Raw genomic sequence first — 25,972 nt, 5'->3', positions numbered from 1 at the left:
AGCATAATATGCTTTAAGCTCTATGTAACTATACAAAGTTTCTACAATTGTTCTGGCATTTTCATAATCTCTACAACCAAAGAACTCCAACCCAAAAAGTTCTTTGTTCTTTGGGCATGGCCATCTTCATCGTTATACTGTTCCCAAACATAACCAGTCTTAACCCATTGGTCCAACATATTGTTGATGATGTTAGCTCTCAAATTCTTGTACAAGACACTCATTCTTGATTGTAATTCCTCATTGGCGTACTCGCTCAGAACAGAACGGTAGTATTTCAAGGCATCAAGAATCAAATAATTAATGTTGATCCAAATTGGTGATCTCCAATAATCTTCAGCAGTCTTGTACAAGGGACTGGATTTCAGAAGCAGTCGAATACCATAATCAGACCATAAATGATCCGGATCAGAGAGTATATCAATCATAGCTTCTATTTTATCAGTATCTTTAGGATCCATAAGTTTAGTAATAAAGGGGAATACTGAAATGTACCCCTTGGCACAATAAAACACATTCTCATCTTCATCATCAACACTAACATCACAGTAAGCTCTATCATCTTCTGACCAGTGCAAACGATTGATGTTGGACTTGATTTGTTCTTCAATAGCCGTGTACTCCTTAACATCGTCTTCTTCGCCAAGAAGCTCAGCTAAGATCTTCACCAGTCTGTTCATGACTCCAATCCACGACAACAAATCAACGTTAAGCTCAGCAATATCAGCAGGTAAGACTCGAGGATAATCATCAAGTCCACTTGCTAAACTATGAGTTAACGTTCTCCCTCTCCATCTATAAGCTTGAGTATTGGCAGGATCATGTTCATTCCGACCAAATTCATCAAACATACCAATTTGAGTCTGTTTAAAAAATTCATAGTGTTTTTTCAATTGGGGATAAATATCTTCAATATATTTATTCAACTTTTCCTTATTATTCATTAATGTCAGCCCACCACCGTAGGAGTCATCCATTTCAGCGTATTCCGTCACTTTGATTGGCTGTTCTACAACCTCTTCAATGCCAGTTATCTTTTCAAGCAAGTAGTTCAATACAAGCATTAATGTTGGTGGATTAACAATTTCAGGCAGTTGAACTTGGAATTCAACGGGCACTCGAGATCTCAGTTCTGGTCCCAAGATTTGTTCTCTGGCAATCCAGCCATCTTCATCAATTAATTTAAACCAAGATTGGATGATTTCAAATACCAAATCAGAATCATAATCGATTAAAGGCATCAAATGGAATCCTTCATCCCAATAAAAACCTCTAGGAAAATGGGGTCTTGACGGTACAAGAGTGAACAATTCAAAGGGCCCCTCAAGTTTCCCATGTAAATCATGAGATTCAAAGGATTCTTCATCGAGTTTGGTATCTCTATCAACCAAATAATCACCATAGAAATATGAAAGGCCTCCTAAAAGTCCAGATAACACTTCATGGGCAAATTGCTTGTGATGAACATTTTCGAGCATGAAACTCTGTTCAAACTTGGTAGACACCTTATCCAAAGTACGAGTGACCATAGGGGCAATATTACTTTCATTAATAACCTCAGAAGATCCTTCTTCATTATAAAAGATGTCAAATTGAGCCTTGCCTTCAAATGTATGTTGGATGAAATGTAAGTTACCCGTATACTTGTTCATATCTCTCATGGTATAAATCTGTGAAGGAGACATTGAATCGATATTTTCATATTTGCCCATCAAATCTCTTAGAGAATCTTGAAGAATAGTAACCAAGATATCTTTTGCCTTCCAAACATGATCATCTTGTACTTTTAAGCTTAGATGATGAGTCTTTGTAGGGTCTAAATCTTTCAGAACCAAATTTTCCTTTGTCTTATCAATAATCCCTTGATTTGGTTTGAAATACATTGAATAAGCACCCAAATACGTGGATTCACCAACTAGTTCCACTCCATTATCATACCCATTGGGTTCAAGGGGACCTTGTAAAAATAACCCATTGAATTCACCTTCTTGACCACAATACCATATAAAAGTTGTTCTGGAACTTTCAAACCCTTTATGAGGCACCAGTTGAACTCTGGCCCCCCATGAATGACCATCAACATTCTTCACGAAATCGATGGTGATGTTTACGTGGAACTCATTGTCGTCTATGATTTGTCTCCCCCCAAAACGAGGATCATATTCAACCCAATTGGCTTTATTCATATCATGACCCAATTCGTAAAAGTGTCTTATGTTTCTAATGGCCATGAAATCATCAGCATTATACCACATTAATCCACAGAGTAGTGATTGAGGTACTCGAGATCTAACCCCAAAGTAATGACTGGATCGATATGGACCCCAAAGCAATTGGTCTGGTTCCACAGCGCCATGGACGCAATGGGTCCAGACCAAGAATAATAACCATCTAATAATCATAGTCAGTGTGTTGGAAGAGAACAAGAGTTGAGGCTGAGGTCGACTTCCAAGTCGCAGTCAACAATTTAGTGCAGTTCGCAGTCCATCATAGACAAAAAAGGTGGTGATACCGTAGACAACAGCACCAGTTACTGATTACCAGTGATGCGGATCAAGATACAGTTGGAGATACAGCCGATGGTGGTACCATCCTTTTATAGATACACTGCAGTGCAGTACGTTCTCATTGCACGCTAGCGGGCGACATCAGTAGTCAACCAAGTCGTTTGAGGTCTACTGAGAGTCAAGTGAGCGTAGTCTAGTGAGCGTAGTCTAGTGAGTATACTACGTTAAGTATGCTTACGTACTTGTAGATCACTAGTTAACCAGCAGCAGCAGACTGTATACATTTCTTGTATACTTAGTATCTAGACATACAAACAGTTGAATTGTTCGCACTAATCATCATCACTCTTCTTTGCCATTGGTATGCGGTATATGAATGCTGTGGGCCTCTAAGAAAGGGCTTGGGAATGTTCTAAGCTTGGGTGTACGGGGCTCTGGCCTTGCTAATGTGGTTGAACGTACCAACACCAATACTCTTAGTGTAGAACTAGAGTTCCCACGCGATGAGATAGCAGCAAGGCCAAAGTGGATTCCAATACATGACGGTCGCTTCACACTTGTTGATGCTACTAGTAATAATAATAATAATAATAACAGCACTGCTACTGGGAATACTACCACTAACAATAAACATCAATACATTGGTTCATATATACCCAATGATATCATTAGATCATCACTTAGTGACTCAAATACTCTCGTTGAAAATGGCTATGACCCTACGGTCTGCAACTTATTTGATATTGTCACGCTAAGTTCTGGCATTCAAAAGATAGCTTGCGCCACGGGAAGTGGGGGCACAACGCTAGAGGTTTCGGAGCTTAATGTCCATTCAATGTCTATACCAGAAATCGCTGGTGATCCCTTTAGAGTTGACTTCAACGAACAAATCAAACACATTCTGTGGTCTCAAGAAACGCAAGTGGAAGAAAGACGGAAAACGTCAACATCATCAACATCTCAATACCATCTCATGGTCATGACGGACAATGTCATTTATATCTTTGAGTCCAGCAATAATAATCGACTTTTAATGGAGTTGACAGCTTCTGATATAGAAGGAGTCTCGTTTGCTGCGGCTGTGTTCTCACCCTTTGATCCTCGACTATTCTGTGCCATCGACAAACAAGGCAACTTCATCCTATGGCATCTTGACGGGGGGATACTCTTTCAAGAGAAGTATCACCAAGATGAAACGGAGTTATCTTCTTGGAAGAAGGTTTGTTGGGGCAGTACTCCTTCAAGTCTCTACATTGGTTGTCGTTCAGGTATGCGTGAATATGAAGTTCTGTCGTCTTCTACTCCTAAGGTTTACGACATCATCACGACCAATACTTGGTCCAAACTATTGGATTTCAAGGTGTGTTCGACCAATAGACACTACGGGTTCTTACTTACATCCAAGGAACTCATTATGATTCGAACGACTCCTACCACCACCAGGGAAGTCTCGTGGAAACATTTTCTTTCAGACACTGACCCATCTCTAAAGCTAACCTTGCTTGAAGACGGTAACGATGTTCACTGTGTGATTTACTCTGTTTTACATGAAGTGGTCATATTGTACCGATTTGGGCTCCTGGACAATGGCAAGCCCATAATGGGGTCAAACCCATACATCTTGAAAGAAGGCATCGGAAGTAACCAACATGTGCAGTTGATTAATCTTCTGGAATGTTTTAAGGATGAAGAAGAAGAAGAAGAAGATCGAAAGGTCGTGGGACTATTTGAAATGAATTGCTCTCATTGTTTATCAGCAACATTGTTAACTGACAAAGAAGGACTATCGTTGAATCAAACCAGAGACAAAATTGTATCAAAGTCACCGACGAAGTCAAAGTCACAGCCAAAGGAACGACACAAAGTGTTTCAAAGATTCAGTAAGAAACAGTTTAGACCGATGTTGCAGCAAATACAAAAGACCCTTGACATTTCTATTGATAATCGTGAACCGGATATGGACATTGAGTTGGTCCAAGATTACGCGTATAAGTTGGGTTCAGCCCTTAACAAGGTGGAAGACTCCAAAGTGTCGCTATTGGATTTGGCCAAAGAGATTCCTCAGAGTGAAGACTTGGAGGAATTCGACTCAATGATAGAACAATTGGTATCTTATTTTGAAACCAAGAACATCACCATATCAACTTCACAACTAGCGAAACTACTTGGGGTCGATAATTTGGAGTCGTTGTTTGAACTGCAAGCCATGTGGCTCAAGAATAACCATGCTTCAAGCTACAATTTGAGCATGTTTGTTACACTAGTTGGCTTGAGTCTCCTAAGATGTAACAGTGCGACCACTGCTACTGAGAGTAGCGACACCCTTGAATCAGAGTTACAAATGTGTGGTGATGATTTTGTCAAGGATCTCCTTGACAGCTGGGACACGGTTATAAACGAAGACCCACATCAACATAATATTGAACGAAAAGATGAAGCACTGACGACTCGAGTTGTTGATGAAATACCAACCATCCGAATCACTCAAACACAATCCCAAAATAATCATACTATCCAACAACCAATTGCTACGTCTCCTAGAGCTCAAATGGCTATCAATTTGGGCTCACAATCACCATCATCTCCTAGGAAACTGTTACTTGGATCATCACAAAGATTTGGACTCTCTCAAGCACTTTCACTCTCCCAAAGATCACTGGGCCAACATCCTAAACGGAAAAAGAGAAGAGGTGGATTCAATTAATATATATACATGTATATACACTTTACGCACCCTTTGTGGGATCAGCTTCAAACCGTAACCCCCAGCCAATCTTATCACCTAAAACAGGTAAAACCTCTGCAACACTTTGTACATCCTTATCACCTCTACCAGAAACATTAATGACAATGTGTTGATCTTTAGACATGGTTTTAGCCAATTGAACACCACCAAAGATGGCATGAGAAGATTCCAAAGCTGGGATGATTCCTTCATATTGTGATAACCATTTGAATCCTAATAAGGCTTCCGCATCGGTAGCAGCAACAAAATCTGCTCTACCAGTACTCTTCCAATAAGCCAATTCAGGACCAACTCCAGGATAATCCAACCCAGCAGAAACAGAATGAGTATCATGAACTTGTCCATCATCATCTTGTAAAACATAAGTTCTGACTCCATGGAAAACTCCAGGAATACCAGCAGTTAAAGTAGCAGAGTGACGTTCAGTATCCAACCCATCTCCACCAGCTTCAACTCCTAACATCTTAACTTCCAAATCGTTTTCAAATGGTGAAAACATACCAGTGGAATTGGATCCACCTCCAACACATGCAACAACTGCATTGGGTAATTTACCACCATTTAATTCCTTAAATTGTTCCTTAGTTTCATTCCCAATCACGCATTGGAATGTTCTAACCAATGTTGGATATGGATGAGGTCCAATGGCTGATCCAACAACATAATGAGTGGATTGTAAATTTGATACCCAGAATCTAAAGGCTTCAGATGTGGCATCTCTTAAAGTTTGAGTACCATTAGTAACAGCAATAACGTTAGCACCCAAGATTCTCATTCTGAATACATTCAATGCTTGTCTTCTAACGTCTTCAGCACCCATGAAAACAGTACATTCCAATCCAAATTTGGCACATGCTGTAGCAGTAGCCACACCATGTTGACCTGCACCAGTTTCAGCAATAATCTTCTTTTTACCCAATCTTTTAGCAATTAATACTTGTGCCAAAGCATTATTGATTTTATGAGATCCAGTATGATTCAAATCTTCTCTTTTCAACCAAATTTGAGCTCCACCAGCAAATTCAGATAATCTTTCAGCTTTATGTAAAGATGAAGGTCTTCCAATATAGCTGTATAAACCTTTAAATTCTTTCCAGAATTCTGGGTCGGCAACAGCATCTTCAAATGCCTTTTCTAATTCGGAAAGACAAGTATGTAAAGCTTCAGGAACAAATTGACCACCGAAATCACCAAATCTTGGGTTATATTTGTGATCCTCTTCATAAACTTGTTTCACTTGAGAAGAACTACTTGAAGAGGGAATAAATTCCTTTGGAGGGTCAACCTTAAAATCTTCACCTAAAATGGATTTAACAAACGAGGAAGCAGTTTCACCACGTTTACCAACTTCAGATTCACCAATAACAGTTACAATCTTAGAACCAATAACAACACCATCTGCAGCTTCACCAACAGTTAAGAAATGATCTCTATTAGAAACACCGAACCCTACAGCCAATGGGATGTCACCAGCAAACTTACGGACTCTAGCACATAATTCAGCAATCCCTTGAGATACTTGAGAAGAAGCACCGGTGGTACCCATTTTAGATACCACATAAATAAAAGAATCAGCAATTTCACCCAAGATCTCCAATCTGGCATCAGTAGTAGCAGGAGCAACCAATGGGACGTAAGATAAACCCGATTGGGCGCAAACAGATCTAAATTTCACAGCCTCTTCTGGAGGGAGATCAACGACAATGAACCCATTAGCACCTGCTTTAGCTGAGTCTTCAATTAATTTCTGTTCACCATATTTCAAAATAGGGTTATAGTAACCCATCAAGATGATTGGAACCGTGACACCAGCATCACGCGCTTGTTTAACCAATCCAAGACACTTGGGAACGGTAACACCATTTTCAAGAGCAACATTGTTGGCAACCTGGATAGTAGGTCCATCAGCAATAGGGTCACTGAAGGGAACACCCAATTCAATGACATCAGTACCAGCATCTTGCATTCCCTTAAGAATTGGAACTGTGTCTTCAATTGTGGGGTAACCAGCAGTGATAAAGTTCACCAAGGCACTACGGCCTTCCTTTTTGCACTTGGCAAATGTTTCTTTCAACAAACTAGCCATAATAGAAATCTTAATGTATCAAATCAAGAAGAGGAGTTGTTATCTTGATGTCGTGATAATAAATCTTAATCGTTGGTTAAGGTGGAAAATTTCACTCTTATATATCGGACGGAGAGCACGTATGAGTCAGTTCAGGGTAACCCCCCAATAGTAGTTCACCATCAGGCATAATATACGTTTGTGTATGAGATAATAGGTGATGTTAAGTTTGTTAGTTGGTATTAATGATGGAATCCCGAAGCTTATGAGATTAAATTGAAGTGCTAGTAGTACAGTAATGTCAGTAGCAAGGTAGTGTCAGTAATAAATAATGCCAGCAGGAATGCAGGAATGCAGTAATGTCAACGTGCAACGTATGCTAACGAAATGTTAACATTAAGTCTTATGTCAACGTATGAGGTATATCATATGTCAATCCATGTCTGCTTAGCATCAATTATACTATTATGAGGCTCCCCCCGATATTGATAGTTTCTTCTTCTTACTATCAGGACCATTATCAACATTCGATGGAGTATTAGCAGCAGAACTGCCATTAATAGTAGCTGGAGTAGCCATCCCATTACCATTAACTGAAACAGTAGGTGCTACTATTTCTAGCTCATTTCCAAGACGGATTTGAGCCAAGTTAATTATGGGAAGAAGTTTATTATATTGAGCACAATATTCCTTTATTGATTGTTGTACCACAAATAGTCTCAGTTTAACTGAATTGAAGTATTGTTGTTGACTCAGATCACTAGGTATTGTTGCTAACAGTTGTATAAATACCAGCATATCATTTCGGAGAATATTCAATTGGATCTTCATTCTATCAAGCTCATCATACATGGCTTGGGGCAGAATTTTCCCCGACGTGATGTCATCGATTTTAATAGTGTCTGGGAGCAGCAGCAGCAGCAGCAGCCCTGTAATATTACCACTTGTCATTAGAGAGAATGTAAGAGTGGTACTTGTAGTAATAAGATTACGCTGCCATACTTTGCTTGTTAAAATAAATTAATAAAGCGCTACCATTAAGGGTTCATAAAATGGTAGCGCAACACTGTACACCAATTTAGAAGTATAAAGTATATGACTATATTAATCTATTATGGCTTTGAAACTGATTTACGTTCTCTAATAATCAAAGTGTTATTTTGTCGTTTCCAATGAACGCCATAATCATCTTCCAATGCCATTAGAGTAATTCCGTTAGGTAAGATTTCATCCATATAAGTCGAAGGTAAAGTGAAATACAGTTTCTCTAGACATTGGATTAAATGAGCTAACATTCTCTTTAATCCGAATCTCATTAAACGCAGTTTATAAGGATTGGATTCACTGTTGTATATTCGAATCCACAGATAATAATCACAACCTATCCATGAAGTTAATACTTGAAGTAAACGATGATCATCATTTAGATACTTGTAATAGTATATCAAAGCTGAACCATTAGCATTATTATGATGACTTAAGTGAAGGACCATAACTGTGGCCACTTCTTGAACTTCTAAAGGACTTAGACACTCTTCATTGGCGAGAAGGTGGATTGCACTAGGGAAATATGATTGATAATGGCCAATGTTGCTAGAGATGCGCATTGAGAAGAGAAACACTTGACGAGTGAAATCTGTGAATGGATTAGCAATCAACAGTTCTCTTAGTTTGCGTAGATCGGATAATATATCTTGTAACGATTCAGAAGTAGTAGTACTAGTGGTAACTGGTGATGATATTTGTGACTTCGTTTCTTTTGCTTCTGTTGACTCTACTGGTGATGTGGGGATCTCTATATTCCAATCATCAACAAGAGAAGTGCTGCAATAACGAATAAAACACTCTATAATATGATTAAAGAATATTTGTCGTTCTCTTTGACTATGTTGAAGTATCAGTTCCAGCCCTCTACTTACTAACCCATATTTATTTGCACTTTTGATCGGGTGGTCAAATCGTTTTAGCCGATCTTCTCTTTTACTCAGATCCGCTGTATCATCGTTCCGACTACGACGCCATTTATGATGATGGTTCATGCTAAAGAAATTTGGAGGGTACGCCTTATAATGATAGATTGATTTTGTGAACAGTGACAATGAATATGTCTGTTTTGTCACGCACACGCCCTTGATAGATTCAAGTATGCCACCACCACCACACAAATCACACCTAATGGAAGAGATATCCTAAAGATCGCATTGTAACACCATTGATGGAACGGACATGTGAATTGACCGTTTGTTGAGATGATTGAACGAGAGTCATAAATCTGACCAAACAATTTGGTCAAGTAATAACTGGGTAAAATGGGGGCCACGCTCATTACCCCCCAATTCAACAGGAAATCATTCATACCAAACATATCACAGACTAGTATAGGCATTAGACAAAATGTGAACCCATACAGAAACCCTGTAACTAAAGAGATGTATCCAAGTGCAATGAACCTTTCAACATTGTAAACAACACAATGAGATACAAAAAAGCCTATACTGGGGATATAAAGTAAGATAAGTTTGTTGTGTTTAGAATGTAAACTATCACATAGTAACCCAGCCACAAGTCTTCCTAAGCAGTTAGTAAAGGAAATCATCCCCACTTGTAATTGTTGCTGTCGGGCAAAGAAGTGCACGTCATCCTCATTTAATAAAGCTTTAATCATATACCCGACTGAATAAATATACATTTGACCAAAAGCTGCCATAAGACCCGTTACTACAAATAGTAGCAAAAACTTTTTATCTAGCAAGTTATCTAGATTTGAAAATTTGGTTGATGATGATTTTGGTTTATTAATCAATTGGGACCTTTTATGAATCGTATCACAATAAATTAGCATTGGACAGCTTATGACAAATATTAGCAGTGATGAATGCAGAAGAAACTTTAGAAACCCACTGGGGTCATCATCATAGAAGGTAGAACATATTGAGGAATAAAACAAAGCACTTAGACCATAAAGTGCCAATGGTAATGAGGTAGCTAAACCTCTCCTGGTTGGGAATGTAACAGCACAACAGTTAAGAGTCACCAGATTGATAAATGTAGACCCAATACCAATCATAAACAATAACAATCCACTTAATTGTAAATGACCATATTGATTATCGTATTGTAATTGTAAGCCTTTATATCCCAACGCAATGGAAACGCCACCCAATAATAATGGCAATGTATACCCATTCTTATCGACCATTAGACCACTTATTGGACTGGAAAGTGCAACCCCAGCTGTTCCTATCAAGGGTAAAATGGAGGCTTCTGTAACTGAATATTGAAGTTGACCAGCCAATTGGGGACTGAATGACGAATACACGTAAAGTGTACCACATATAAGACCAGGAAGAGTACAAGATAAAAGCACCAATGCTTTAGTAGTGGAGTTCATCACAGCGAAACTGATCCATCATGTTATTGTTTGAACACCATTCATATATACTTTAATCACACGTATATAAATAGCAGTCTGATACAGACATGTATGATCTAAGTGCGGGTAACCCTGAAATAGTATTCCCATCACAACAAGTTACCTTGGTTTGCTATTGCGTATGTATCAATAACTTCAATGACTTCAAGCATGTATAAAATGCAGTCTGTGACTCTGAATGGTATGATTCTACTAGGGTGCTTGAAACCTTCTTGTTGGATTTGACTCCAAGGGCCTCGTTGATTCTTATTGTAGAACCACGATACCATTTAACCCAGCAGGGTTCATACATTGTTCGTGCAATCAGATGCTTCTCTTGTATAGTATGTGAAGTCTAGTGCTACGATTAACTTGATTCAATTTGGTTCAGATTAATTTGATGCTGCTTATCTGACAAAGCTAGTGGTATAAAGTATAGATATGAAATGCTGTGCTTAGAAAGATACCGATTGTAGTACGAATACAGTGCAGACTTGTACTTGAAACTGCACGCATACTACTTGCAACATATACCATCAGAGCAAACAGCTTTACACTTGAGTGTGTTGCAACTTGTAGTCTCCTGTGTAACTGCTAGTACCACTTAAACTGCTAGTACCACCAGTAGCCATACCACTATCTTCAGGAATATATAGAGTCGTCCGTAGTATGGCTATATTTCTGTCTAGTGCGTACTCTTCCAAGAGCACAATCAATCTCATCTCATCTGTCCCTGGTACCGCTTTTCTCCAATGAAACCCCTCAACATTGCCTTCTTTGGCTCCGATGCCTTCAGCGTTCATCTGCTTTCTCGTCTCGTGTCGTATGCCAAAGCCAACCCATCAACGGTATCCAACATAGACGTGATCACCAGATCCATCAAGCCCACCGGTAGAAGGTTGACCACCTATGTTGAATCACCTATTGGAGTCTTCAGCAAGGCCAACAACATCAAGATAATCCGGGCCGATTCCAAGAGCGATATCATAAACATCACCAACGATCACTATCATCTCTCTATAGCAGTGTCTTATGGATGCCTTATCCCCCATCAGTTCCTTTCAAAGTGTACTTATGGAGGTTGGAATGTTCACCCATCGCTCTTGCCGAAGTACTCAGGCTCATCTCCAATACAATATGCCTTGATGAATGACGACAAGGAAACCGGGGTCACCTTACAGACATTACACCCTACAAAGTTTGATCATGGGGATATCATCTTACAGTCTGGTGCCGTGCCCATCGCTCCTTCAGATACGTACCCGCAGTTGGTTGATAAACTCGGAACTATTGGTGGTCAGCTACTAGTGGAAGCTATAGATGAACAACTATATACGTCCAAACAATTTGTTAGTCCCATATACCCATTCTCATTGGCCCCGAAGATCAAACCCAGCCAAAGACTTGTTGATTGGCCCACTATGACAACCAATCAGATCAAACGACTTCAGGATGCCTTGGGCCCAATCTATACGTATATCCCCGTATCATTGACCCGAAAGGGCAAGACCATCAACACCAACTATAAAGTGTTTCTCGAACACATATCACCTTTAAAGGACGGTTCTGACATAGACATGCCTGTTGGGGGATTCAAACTTAGTGATAACGACAACAAACTAATAGTAAAGACGATCGATGGTGCTATTCAAATGAGTTCCGTTAAAGTTGAAACATATGGATCGGAAACCCCTAAAGCTTTCTTCCACTCATTGAAGAAGAAAACAGGTTCAAATCAATCAAAGTTCTTCACAACGTAACCTTACACTTATTGTTGTACTCCGTCACCGCAACAGACATCCGGTTATACAAGAATTGTCTTCCACCACGATCCGGTATAGGAATGAACGGACCGGACCGAGTCTTCAAGTCGATTTGGATACCGGTGGATTCAATGGTGATAACCTTGATCTGATCATAGGGGATCACCCAGACCGATTTCAAGGTATGAACTTGAAGTAAGATGATCTTTTTGAAGGTAACAATCACTGCCCTTTCCTCACCACTTAAAAGCAAATGAGCCAAATATTTCTCCTTGAAATATAACCCTTCATCCATGACATTAAGCCAATTCTGACCTAATGCCTCTCGGTCAGAATATGGTCGAATCACTCGATCATACGAAATATATCGTGGTAATCGGACCCTATCCAATTCTGAAGATTCAAACATGGTGGTGGAATTTCTAATGCCTTCACTCATATTAGATGCAAAATCAAATATACCAATAGCTGTCTTGGTAGGTAACCCAACTATACCTTTACCTAACCCTTTAAAGAAGCCAGCTGCTCCATCTTTATTTGCTCCTTCAATTGGAGCAGTGGCTATTCCACTAACACCAGAAGATACCGAATCAAAGAATGAAGTGGCACCAGTTGAAAAATTGTATAGGGCATTTTTAGGACGGTTTCTATTTTGAACCAACCTTCTTCTTCGTTCTTGATACTTTTTATCCAAAGTAGCCACAGATAACCCCTTGGCAATTGATCCTGTGACTTTAGCAACAGAATCAGATACTCCAAACACCGATTTCTTAACAAAACTGGCACCACCTTTGGCTAATCCAATACCGATTTCTTGAGGTCTATCTGTGATAATAAACCCGTTATACGGTTCATAAAAGATATCCAAAAACCCAGAAGAGATTTGATTGAACAACCCGACTGGGTTCCCCAAGAAATCGGCAGATCCTAAGATCTTATGCACTTGATAAAAGAAATCTTGTCCATATTGGGTCTGAATGGTTTCAATAAGTACTGGGACTGGGACTCGGATGTTTTCAATATACAATGAATTCAATCTGATAGGAGCCTCATTGACATTGCCAATAGCCATGGTTAACATGTTGAAGAAGAACATTAAGGTATTGCCATTACTGTTGCCTCCAGCTTTATCTTCGTCTTGGGTATTGATATGCTCTGTTCTGACAAAACTCAAATTCAACGACATGGGTTGAAGATGCAAGGTTTCGAAATAGAAATCACTATCATTCAAAGATTTCAGTGGAACAGGCAATTCAGTATTCTCGTCACAGAGTTTATCTTGTAATCTGTGGTTCCAACTAGCACCAGGAAACTTGGTGAAGTCCAAGAGTGCAAACAAAAAGTCTTCATCTATTTCAAGAGTCAATTCTTGAAGTAATATAGTGGCATATTTAATAAACACCACTCCATGGGTTTCATCTTTGACTTTTACTATGGAAGCCAGTAGTGTTGGATGAGAATTCATTTCATTATTTGATTTAGGAACAACGGTTGGATATAATATAATGGGGAAAACACACCCATTCAATTGGTTATCAATTTGGATCCATTTCACTTTGGCACTAATGTTTTGATAAATATCCAGTTCATTATATCTTAATTCAATCCCTCTAGTGGTAATGTATACCAATTCTTGCATTCTGGTATTCAAAAGAGAGAAGGCCACACCTTCACTCTTGAACATCAATTTGGTATAATAAAAGTCATTATTTTCCAAAGTCTCAATCTTGTCCACTTCAATAGCTGAAGAAGACGAGGATGAGCCTTGTTTCTTCAACTTATAAAGACTCAAAGAAGGGTCATAGTTGGTGATAACAAGACATTGAGATGGACCATCTGCAATAACATTCAAATCAATTATTGCTTGTTCTAAATTCTCAGTAGGTGGTAGTCTAAAGGGTTTTTGATTACCAATTTCTGCTAGATTAACTGGTCTTTCTCTTCCTCTTGTTCTTACGATAATCTCTTTGACTATTGCACTTGGATAATCATAAGCATATGGCATCACCGATTTCGGAGGGATCTTATAATATATCGGCTTATAATAATCATTGCGTACTTGTTCACCTTCACTGTTCAAATTAGGGTTCAGTTGGTAGATGTAGTATTCATGGTTGGTGAAGTTCCTAATGGAAAATGGCCACTCTTCATTGGCATCTTCAACTTGAATAAATAACGTTGCATCCTCAATAACAAGATTAACCTTGACCAATACTTGGACATCCAGTTTATTGATTTTAACAAAGATTTGTCCAACCTCATTAATAGAAAAAGGTGCAGTCCAAGTCTTGGATGAATGGGTGAATTTGATCATAATGTTTTTATCTTTAGTTCTTCTTAAACCATATAATGGAGTAATGGCTTTAGACCCCACTTGGAACCTTTGGGTGGAGCCGGATTCAATAACCTCAATGTCTTCATCCAAAAGATTTCGAACCACATATCGTGGAGTGAAAGTCACCACTTTGCTCAAGTTATATTTCCCTTCTCCCTCTGAAACATGAACTCCAATATTGTATTCCAATTGTCGACCTTGCATTTGGGCAGTGGCAGCCGAGCTTTGCCCAATAGCATCAAAACTAATGGGGGAAGTTGGAAGAGAGTCTTCCACTTGTAAAAAGGCTCTATTGGATTTATTCTCTTCATTAACAAATGAAAAGATATATGGAGTGAAGTGATCTCGTTCACTAGCAGGACATACTATGGAGTTATTCCCATCTTTTATAGTTATTTCCTTGCCTGTTCTGTTAAGAATAACATATGGTGCATACAATACGGCTTTAGACCCAGCACTGGTCTTCGAGGAAGATGGATAATGGATCTTCAATGTCATTTCCATACCTCTAGGTCCTCTCATGGGTAATTTGTTTTCCCGAGGAAACTTATATCCTTTAGGACTATTGATAATAGCAAATTCTGATTTTTTAAATGAGGTCCCTATAGCTTGAACACTTAACAAGAGTAAACTCTTTAAGCTAACAACATGAACATAATTCTTCATACCCTTGGAGAGTCTACCCTTCCATTCTCTTTCATTATTCTTATCATACAATCTGTATTCCAAATCATAAGGAAGCAAGTTATCAATTTCAATGGGTGCAGATATGGCCACATTCATAAATGGATAAATGGTAGCCAATGGTTCGTCTTCTGCAACATGGCCAACAGCATGATAATAATAGAAGGAATTGTCGTTGGAAGCAGATGCTCCGCAACTTAATGAAGTACTTGCTGCTGACATATCTTGCCAGAATAGTTTCTCTTTGGACCAATTGTAGGACGTTGAAACGTTGGGTCTAACACTTAATCTTGAATAATAAACTGAATTTATTGGAACAGCATAAGATCCTCCTGATGGGATAAGTAATTCAGCATTATTTTCACTATGAGTTTCATCTAATAATAAGATATTAATACCCGTATCAGAGTCATTTTGAATCTTAACCGTAGACCTTAACACAACAGTCTTGACATTATCTTCACCAAGAGTAATATCACATAATAATCTGTTATGGATTTTATTCCTGGCAGGCTCTAACATATAGACTTGAACACCTTCACCATTCAATGCCACTTGTTGAAGATCATCATAAACTCCATCTATAAAAGTTATCCCCAAAGCAATAGTATTGGTATCAACATCAAGATCTTGTCTAACCTTAGTCCAACTCTCAAAGGCCCAGGGAATAGTTTCACCAGATTTGATAAGTGTTGCGTTATTGTCATCGTCATCATCACTACTTTCCTTGTTAGACCACACTTTGACGTCAAGACCCGTTTGGTTAACGATTCTATAAGGGCTGTCTTCACCTCTTGGTTTCAATTCGATATCAGATGACATTCTGGAGAAGATCTGAGAAAGAAGAGCAACTGATCTGGAAGATACAGTCACTTGAGCCAATTCTCTAGCAATAATGTCAATCAGTAAGCATTGTTTAATTCCAGACTTCTTTGAAGCATACATAGAAACAGGCCAAGGCTCTACCAATGGTTCCCAACAACTTCTGGCGTAGTTGTAGATGTTTATATACGATTCAAACGTTGTTTCCGCATATAAATCAGTCGACCAATCTGTTGCCTTTATATCAAAAGGATTTGTCTTCAAGTCAAGCACTGGCATATCGTGAACATCACCTAATAGAACAAATCTGGCTCCACCCAAAGAAACATTCAACACCTCTCCCTTAACTATAGTAGTGGAAGCTGCTGCTCCACCGGGGAAAGCACCACCCTCACCGCCTCCAGCATTATGAGAAAGCCTAGACCGATTAGATAAAATACTAGGTGCATAATAAGACACTGCCTTTTGGAACTCTTTGGAGAACGATGGATCTTGTTGATTCGAACGTTTACTCATATGGGTCTTGTTGTACAATTCATTGGCTCGATTGAAAATGGTAGTGGCCAATCTTATATCCCGTAACGAGACTCGAATAAGAATCGGATCAATAGAAGCCTCAATACTCGAGAGGAAGTGAGTAGCATCCGAGCCTCGAGAATCATGGGCAAATGATACAGAAAAGTTATCAATGATTCGGTAATTCTTATTCGCTTGATCATCCATTTGACATAAGAACATCCCAATGTTATTTGCTGCTAATGAAATCACATGTTGGCTTGTAAACAAAACTTGCTCCACGTTGAATACAATAGCTTCGGTATCACTCTTGGAACTGTCAGCTAACAAAGTAATGGAAGGCTCCTTTAAATTTATAGAGAATCCAAACGTCATACTTGAATCTGAAGCCAGGTCTGCAACATTATCAGCATCACCTTTGTCACCTTTAACATCATTATTGTTAACATCACCTTCTTCTACTTCTTCTTGTTCTTCTTCTTCGTCTATCACCGGTGTCTTTGATTCTAAACCCTTTTCAACAAAAGATTGAAGCTCGAACATATAATCAAGCGCTAGAATGGTCTTAGGATTCTTGATGTCGAGCACCACTACAACATTCATCTTCTCGGGTTTCCCATCAGATGATGCTGATAATACAAACTGCTTATCGTTTTCAATCGGTGGGATGATCTCTTTGAACTTGTTCCCGGAGTTGACCCTAACATCCTCCACCACAAAGGCTTCAACTTCAACGTCACAAACAAAATGAGTATCTTGTTTCATTGCAAGTTTGACGTGGGAGTTCTTCAAGGCAAACAATGATATCTTTTTATCGTTAAACTCTCCTAACCCATGGGTATTATTATAGATTGTTAACGACACTTTGGGCATCTCAAACTTGAAATCAACCAACATATGATCAGGAGGTGTATCACTACTGGCTGCTTCTGATAAAACCATACTGGTGATACTACTTCTTCTTCTGGTTCCAGGATTCTTTAGATCTGCTGTATGCTTCATGACCGCATTAGCATGAATGGCATCGAGTTTAGCATCTTCCAACTCCTCATGATGATGTTCACCTCCTGTAGCAAAGACTCGCACTATGGATTCGTTCATCTCTTTCAAATATTGCAATTGTAACTCAGTAAGATTGACATCAACCTCAGGTAACTTCCCAGTAATGGAAAACGTGGGCACTTGTGCCTTATATTTGTCCACGTAGTCTATTCCAAACACAATATCCATCCCGTTCAAAATACTCAGTGATTGCTTAGCATTATCGAAATGAATAGTGGAATCAAGAGTAGCATTCCGTAGTCCCACATTAATCTTATTAACAATTAAATCTTCAACGTCTTCATAATCATTATAGGCGTAAAATTCTCCCAAATAAGTCGTCACAGAATCATACTGTCTCTTAGTGGAAAAGGTAGTCAATTTGGGCCATATGATCCTTGGGGAATTCACGGTAACTTCAAACTTGATCTTATCGGCATTGTTTAAATCTGTTCCTAGATTTATAGCATCATCTCTTGTAGTATCATAGACTTCCTTCATCTTCAAGAATAAAGTTAAAAAGTTGATGATTCTCTTAAATGAATCTTCCACAAGATTAATGGTTGGAGGTCCAGAAGTAAAGTTGATAAGAGAATTGTATAACTTCTTATTGGTTAGAGGATCAAAGGTCTTATAAGTGAACTCAGCCAAATTCCCACCATCCATAGTGATTAATTTTCTTATGGAAGAATCTCTTGGAGACCCTTCGTTAATTTCATCATGTAACGTTAAACCACCTAATTTCCCGTTAACTTCCATTTCCAGTGGCCAAAGTAAAACGTCAATCATGGCAGTTGACAATTCCATTGTTGCAAGTTTCAATCCATCTTCATTCAAAACCACTATAATACTATCGAGACTCAAATTCACTTGGATCTTTTGAGGAGCAGTCGCTTCGTTGCTAGAATCATTATGAATTAAAACATCTGCAGGTGTTGGTTCAGCATAAGGATCAGTGAAAGTATTCAATGCAAAATTAAGTATACTCAAGATAGACTTTCTGGTTAAAACAAACTTAACAGTTGCTATGTCAATGTCAATGAATTGGTCATACAATTCAATCATTTCACCTTTAAAATCAACCATTCTTAACATTCGATCATATTTCAACTCAAATAAATCCTTACTCTTGACCCGATTCTCTTCAGGAGTGAAATTATTAGATGATATCAACTTCTCAAACTCAGGTATTCCAGACGATTCAATATGATCAAGAAGATCAATGTCTTGAAGCACAAGCTCAAGATGCATGTTATCTTCAGTCTTGTACAAATGTAAGTTCAATGAACTTCCAACTACATCAATAAACCTCTCAGCTCGAAGTGTAGTACCATCTACACATCTTCTGAGACAAACTTTGATGACTTCAACCTTAAAATCAAAGTCAAAAGTGTGTTGTTCTTTAGCAGCATTGGAAACCTGTGTTTCACCAGCAGTTTTAATAGCTGGAGTATGAGCACCAACTAATGCCAGAGCATCTAAATCTTCAACCAATTGCTCAGTATCCGTATTATCATCACCTCCACCAAATGTTTCAAACACACTGGCAGTTTCAGAATCCGAATCAACAAATTGAGGCACCACCACATCCATAATCTTCATAAGAGTCTTATATTGGAAGTCGTTAATTGAGAGATTAACCATAGGTATATCACCACCAATTTTAAACTTGGGTAAGTAATACGCTTCAGGCATAATGGAGATCCCTAATTCAAAGCCCATGTTAAATTTATCCAAGATAAGAGCTGAAACCCGATCCTCTTTATCACTAGTATTGTTATCAATGGCCCCATGTAATTGTTCCATGGTTGATTTTATATCACTTCCCACTAGAAATTGTGAGTCTTTCAATTCAACAGTGAACTTATCGTACATCAAATCACTCAATTGTTCCCAGTCAGTTTCGGAATATGTTTCCTTCTCTTTTATCTCTTCAATCTTTTGCTTGTCTGCCAAATTACTTACAACACTAATATGACCAGCATCCAATATTGCTACTGGAGATTTATAGCTTTTAGGATCCAAGGGAACAATGATTAATGGTGCTTGAAGGTCTAATTTGACATTGATTGTTTTGTGTTCATCAAGGGCATATTGCAAGCCAATACGAGTTTGTTGAGTAATTCCTTCCAATGAAGCTTCTGCTGCATTCATTATAGCACCAATGGTATCTAAATGAACCTTTGGGGGTCTGAAAAATGCAATGACTTCCTTTACGAATTCTGCGTTATTGAAAATAGTCATTGATCTTAGTTTCCCCACCAAGACAGAATCAGATGACCCATCTAAAGGGTTATTTTCAAAAGCAACTTGAAAGAACGGTACTGAATCGGAAATGCCAGATGAAGATGAAGATGAAGAAGTATTAGGCTGTTCATGGAAATGAGAATGAAGATGTTTCACACTAACAATGTGCTTGAAAATAGAAGTATTGGTTCCATCTTCAACTCTAAACTCTTGTAATTGGAAATTGGTAAAAAATGAGTCTGGTCGTTGAAAGAATTGAACCTTACAACCTTCATAAGCAATTTCAGCCAAATTGCCTTGGAATTTATCAGATCTAATGGAGAACCCACCGCTTTCCAAAGTCACATTAGCTTGAATAAGAACCCTTTCTTTGGGTATTTCAATTGATGAAGAAAGGTCTTGAGAATCATCATAATCAATCGTATCATAAAGAGCTTTGCGTTGTTCATCATTTAAAGATAAGTCAATAGAATCATCGTGATTATCTGATTCAGTAGGCTCAGTCTTATTAGCAGTATCAGAAGACCACCAAGACGAAAACCATCCCTTATTCTGTGGTTGCTCGTGTTGCTTGTTACTTAATTGATGATGCTGAGCAAGCTCTACTCTTTCTTTCTTCAACTCGTTTCTGGCTAAAGAACGATAGAACCGAATATCTTCATAAGACAATTCAAAATGAAGTTCTTCAAGTTGTGCTTCTTCTTCCGGAGTTAAACTCTCAGATAAATGCTTCTTCCATAAAGAAACATATTTAATTCTTGAGTCTCTTCTTTTGGCAAAATATTCCCAAGACCATTTATAATTTCTTTCATGAATTTCATCAAGAATGGTTTTGGCAGCATATTTAAACCAAGCTTTAGGATCTTCTGATGGAGATACCTTTGGTCTAGATTTTTTAAATCTTCTAGTTTTGATGAACCAATGGAATTTCGAAGCTGTCCAAAGCAAATCATGATATTGCTGGGAATGCAAATCAATGGCAAACTTTTGGAAGAAGACATCGGACTCAATATGCGGAGTGGAATCTGTTGCTCCAGGTTTATGAATCTTTAGTCGTCCAGTACCCGATACTGGCTGCAACAAGTAGCTATTCAGCTCATCATTATGATGATGTTGGAACTCGCTAAGCAAAGTACTCATTGAGTCATCATTAAGAGCTTGGGAGTTGGTATTCATGTAGCACGTAAGACTATTTAAAGTCATTAACTTCCTGGTAAATGATTGGGTTATACTAATAAAACTTGGATTCCATTGGTCATCTGTGGAAACTGCAGATAATTCATTCAAAGTAAGTCCAATAGAATAAGGAGATTCCGTCAATACCGCATCGTCTTCATATCTTATATGGATATTTTTAATAGTAAACTGTAAATTATCAATAATCTTTGTAATCAAAGATTCAGCAAATGACTGATTGTTAGCAGCCGCAGCAGTAGCAGCGCTATCGCCACTATTATTATCACGATCGGGTTTCAATTGATCTCCTTGGATCTTTGCCAACTCAATTGCTTCTAACTCTTTCAATTTGTTCAATTTCAATTTGAATTCTCGTTGTGCTTGTTCCTCGGGATCATATGATTCAGGCAAAATGGGGTACGCTAAGAGATAAACATCTTCCACAACAATTTTAACGGGTTTACCTTTTAAATTGGACCAAGGGATGCTGAGACTCAATTCTCCAATGTGACCAAACTTGACGTTGATGGGAAGTTTCAATTCATCAAGAGATTCTTTCTTTAGTTTAAGATTCTTAAGCTTAACATCACCACTCCAGATTCCAATGTTCAATTGTTTACTATCAAAGTTCTCGACGTATGAACCAAGCACACGGTTAAGTATACCTGCTACAAGTGACTCAAACATGTTAGGTAATAGTAAGGAGAAACGTGTGGTAGAGTAAAGTGTGTGGTACAATTTATAGTGGTGGTATTGTTAATCAGTGTTGGGTAACGGAGTTCAAACTTGGTAGCGCGCATAGTTGCTATATATTGTATGGTGCTACAGCATACAACACAGTAGTTGTGTCGTGAAGTCACCAGTGATAAACAGTATTGTATACTACACTACTTCCCACCACAAGCTCTACAAACAGATTCATGTCATTAGTTACCAAATCAGGCCACGACCGGACAGATAAGGATCGAGGGGTAGGAAACGAGATAATCATGACTACCAGCTATCAACAGTAGTACCAGCCGAAACTATCCTTTGAATACAGTAGTGCAGTAGTACAGTGGTACAGTAGTACAGTGGTACAGTAGTACATACTATAACACATTACTATTATATTAGTGTATCCTTACTACCACGTTAGTGTATCACCGTAGTTGTCTCCTTGTTTAACAATACAATACCTTTATGGTATCGCCATCCATCTGTGGCGGTCCTAAGGAGTTGTAATATTACGTTCCTTAATGCCTGCACATGTACAAATGACTTATCCTCAAGATCAAAGGAATCGCATTTAACTTTTGATATCGCCCCTGTTCTTCTTTCCTACTTACGTACTCGTGCTAGCCCTTAACTAACCGAGCGTGATCTGCTGTTGAGCTTAAGTTTCTTTGTGTTGGTGTGAAAGTTTGTCCTTTTGCCACCAGTCAAGCCAAAGTAAATACACTCAATTTGGCTTTGATACCCTACAAATCAATCATAACAAATATAGGATACAGTTACAGTGTATTAGTCAGGTCATACTAGTCCATACTAGTCTATACTAATCCATACTACAGTCTATTCTATTCAGCTTGTTTTATTGGCGATCGCTGACTCATTATACTTGAGTTGTTCTGATAGTCATCATAGGAGTGTTGCCAGTTGATTCTGTTGACAACTTTCGTCTATCCTGTGAGTTTACTATTTCCGTCTGTCTGCTACACGGCATACAGTTGTTGCATGTGTCGCTAGCATTTCTCTCTCTTACCTCTACTCTCTAACATCTAACAACTGCTCGCAAATCTGTTCCGGCATCATCATCAATGTCGTCAATCCCTCCAACAACTCAACCTCAACCTTCAAATGCCCCCCCACCTCCAGGTACAACCAAAACAGTGGGCAACTATTCAATTAACCAAGAAATTGGTCGTGGATCCTTTGCAACCGTCTATAAATCCTTTAACATTGAAACCCATCATGCTGTGGCCATAAAAGCCGTAGTACGGTCGAAATTGAAATCCAAGAAATTGATGGAAAACTTGGAAATCGAAATCTCCATACTTAAAAATATGAAACATCCGCATATTGTTGGATTATTGGATTATTATCAAACTGCAAATCATTTTTATTTGGTTATGGATTATTGCTCAATGGGAGATTTGTCTTATTTTATTCGTAAAAAGGATCAATTGGCTCAATCTCATCCAGTGATTCAATCACTTTTGGTAAGATATCCTTCTCCTTCGAATTCTCATGGATTAAATCAAACTTTGGTGATTCATTTCCTTAAACAATTAAGCTCCGCTTTGGAATTCTTAAGAAGCAAATCTTTAGTCCATCGTGATATCAAGCCTCAAAACTTGTTATTATGTCCACCAATACATCTGCAAACTGAATTTGAAAAATCAGGCTTTGTGGGGTTATGGGAATTACCAATACTTAAAATTGCGGATTTTGGATTTGCAAGGTTTTTACCGTCAACTTCAATGGCTGAAACTCTTTGTGGATCTCCACTTTATATGGCTCCAGAAATCTTACGTTATGAAAAATATAATGCTAAGGCAGATCTATGGTCCGTAGGAGCAGTTTTGTTTCAAATGACAGTTGGGAGACCCCCCTTTAAAGCTGTAAATCATATGGAGTTATTGAAAAATATTGAAAGATCAAATGATAAGATTAAATTTCCATCACTGGCTCAAGTTCCAGATTCCTTAAAGAATTTAATTCGTGCATTATTAAAGTGCAACCCAACTGAAAGAATTTCATTCAATGAATTCTTTTCTGATCCTTTAATAACGTCTCCCTTGGAAGGAAACAATAAACCTCTAGATGCTTCAGAAGTTGATGAAAACTTATACATTAGTGAATATATTTCTCCAATGTCGCATGGTTCTTCAGGAGCAAATAATAATAAGAATTATATTACTCCTATTCCAATCAATGAAAATGACGAATTGAAGATTCGGGATGAAGAAATTAAAGAGATTATCAATAATAATTCCCCCAGTCCAGACAACATGGCTTATTCGATACAAAAGTATCAAACCCGTAAACAAATAGGCGGTAGTAAAGGCGGTGGGGAAGTATCTATTAGGAACAAGGATGACATTATATTGGAGAAGGATTATGTTGTTGTTGAGAAACGTGCTGTTGAAGTTAATGCTATTGCAGATGAATTGGCTCATGCTGGAAGTGGAGCACTTGCTATAGTTCCATCTCGTAGGAAATCAAGTACAGATTCCACAGGTAGTATGATATCCAATTCACATGCTGGAATCATGACTAATTTAGATAGACAGAGAAAGTTGAGATCATCTTCAGAATCCAAAAGACGACCAAGTTTTGCTGATAGAAGGATTTCTATCTCAATTAGCCCAACAACAGCATTGAACAGAGCAATAGGCTTGGCTTCAAACCGTCTTTTTGGTACCAACAACAACAATAACAATAATAATAGTTCCAAAGTCAACAACAATAATACTACTTCGTTTCAAACTGAGACTGAAGTTAAGAATGATGAAGTATCTTCTTCTTCTAGTGCTATTGGTGGTAATGCTTATTATACGGTGATATCGTCACCTACATTTGCCAATAACTTATTATTGCAAAGACTCAACTTACCCAATTCATTGGTTGTATCGTCTTCTGAGCAACAATCACTTGTTCAATTGAATAATAATAGTCAAGGGTTAAATGCTAATGGAACACCATTAACAAAGGATGAGATGGTGTTGAATAAGTTGGAGACAATCGCTACGATGTCTCATGCCATTAACTTGTTTGCAGATGTCAAGTTCTCTCAATTGATCCCAATCCCACCATCTATTGGAGATGGTTTAGATGATGACTTATTACATCAGAATGATACGCTTCCTCCAAGAATCATCAAGAATATTGCTGAGGAGGGGGTGGTTTTGTATGTCAAGACATTGTCTATTCTTGCCAAAGGCATGACAATAGCCAGTGATTGGTGGTATGAACAACAAGACGATACCAGTAGTGGAACAATTGTTGAAGGAATGAAACATACCAGTCTTGTACTGTCGTCTGGATCTGAACAACAACGTGATCTTGTAGTTCAAATGAAGATCAATTCGCTAGTTCAATGGATCAGAGAGAAGTTCAATGATGCCTTGGGGAAAGCTGATTTTATTAGACTTCGTCTTGAAGAGGCTAATCTGACTTTAAGTAAAGAGCAAAGGGATGGAGGTGGCATTGTTCCAGGATTATTTGATGAAGAATCCCCCAAGGGAGAGCTTGAAGAAGAAGCTACCGAAGGCAGTGTTGGTGGTAGTAGTACTACACCTTCTAACCGAGCAGTGGCTGAGAAACTAATATTTGATCGGGCTTTAGAAATGTCTAGAAACGCAGCTGTTAATGAATTAGTCAAAGAAGACTTGAAAGGTTGTGAATTGGCTTATTCCACGGCCATTTGGATGTTGGAATCCATATTGGATGACGAAGACCAAGAAGAAAAGCTTGATGATCAAGATAGAGCCATGATTGAAAAGTTTATTGTTAGCATTGGCAACAGATTAGCGGTGTTAAAGAAGAAGTTGGAATTAATGTGATTATTACAATCACTAATACTTTTTATTACGTTATACTATTTTTTATTTGGGAGTGAAATTATGTTAAGGGAAAGTTAACATTCTATTGGTGGTTTTTTTGCATACTCGTGT

At 38.3% G+C, this 25,972-nt stretch overlaps 6 protein-coding genes across 6 annotated transcripts; 2 read left to right on the top strand and 4 right to left on the bottom strand.

The window, feature by feature from the left end:
• Positions 1–41: 41 nt before the first annotated feature.
• Positions 42–2,402, bottom strand: CWH41 (Cwh41p; the record flags this gene model as incomplete). Its single annotated transcript, XM_043194434.1, has 1 exon — positions 42–2,402. One exon carries the CDS (start codon positions 2,400–2,402, stop codon positions 42–44), a length of 2,361 nt encoding a protein of 786 aa, XP_043050758.1.
• Positions 2,403–2,870: 468 nt separating this feature from the next.
• On the top strand, positions 2,871–5,211 carry KQ657_003736 (uncharacterized protein; the record flags this gene model as incomplete). Its single annotated transcript, XM_043194433.1, has 2 exons — positions 2,871–2,875; positions 3,105–5,211. The coding sequence occupies 2 exons, from the start codon at positions 2,871–2,873 to the stop codon at positions 5,209–5,211; spliced, it is 2,112 nt and encodes a 703-aa protein (XP_043050757.1).
• Positions 5,212–5,233: 22 nt separating this feature from the next.
• TRP5 (tryptophan synthase) lies at positions 5,234–7,339 on the bottom strand (the record flags this gene model as incomplete). The annotated part of the gene is made up of 1 exon (XM_043194432.1): positions 5,234–7,339. The coding sequence occupies one exon, from the start codon at positions 7,337–7,339 to the stop codon at positions 5,234–5,236; it is 2,106 nt and encodes a 701-aa protein (XP_043050756.1).
• A 444-nt stretch (positions 7,340–7,783) lies between these two features.
• MED3 (Med3p) lies at positions 7,784–8,170 on the bottom strand (the record flags this gene model as incomplete). The annotated part of the gene is made up of 1 exon (XM_043194431.1): positions 7,784–8,170. One exon carries the CDS (start codon positions 8,168–8,170, stop codon positions 7,784–7,786), a length of 387 nt encoding a protein of 128 aa, XP_043050755.1.
• A 260-nt stretch (positions 8,171–8,430) lies between these two features.
• On the bottom strand, positions 8,431–22,001 carry VPS13 (membrane morphogenesis protein; the record flags this gene model as incomplete). The annotated part of the gene is made up of 5 exons (XM_043194430.1): positions 8,431–9,142; positions 10,216–10,719; positions 11,490–11,545; positions 12,123–12,149; positions 12,492–22,001. The coding sequence occupies 5 exons, from the start codon at positions 21,999–22,001 to the stop codon at positions 8,431–8,433; spliced, it is 10,809 nt and encodes a 3,602-aa protein (XP_043050754.1).
• A 1,112-nt stretch (positions 22,002–23,113) lies between these two features.
• ATG1 (serine/threonine protein kinase) lies at positions 23,114–25,861 on the top strand (the record flags this gene model as incomplete). The annotated part of the gene is made up of 1 exon (XM_043194429.1): positions 23,114–25,861. One exon carries the CDS (start codon positions 23,114–23,116, stop codon positions 25,859–25,861), a length of 2,748 nt encoding a protein of 915 aa, XP_043050753.1.
• Positions 25,862–25,972: the final 111 nt, after the last annotated feature.

This window comes from Scheffersomyces spartinae (assembly GCF_019049425.1).
Source record: "Scheffersomyces spartinae strain ARV_011 chromosome Unknown scaffold_4, whole genome shotgun sequence".
Taxonomy (NCBI): Eukaryota; Fungi; Ascomycota; class Pichiomycetes; order Serinales; family Debaryomycetaceae; genus Lizanozyma; species Lizanozyma spartinae.
Note: the sequence above shows the minus strand (reverse complement) of the source record. Positions and strands in the feature narration are given on the sequence as shown.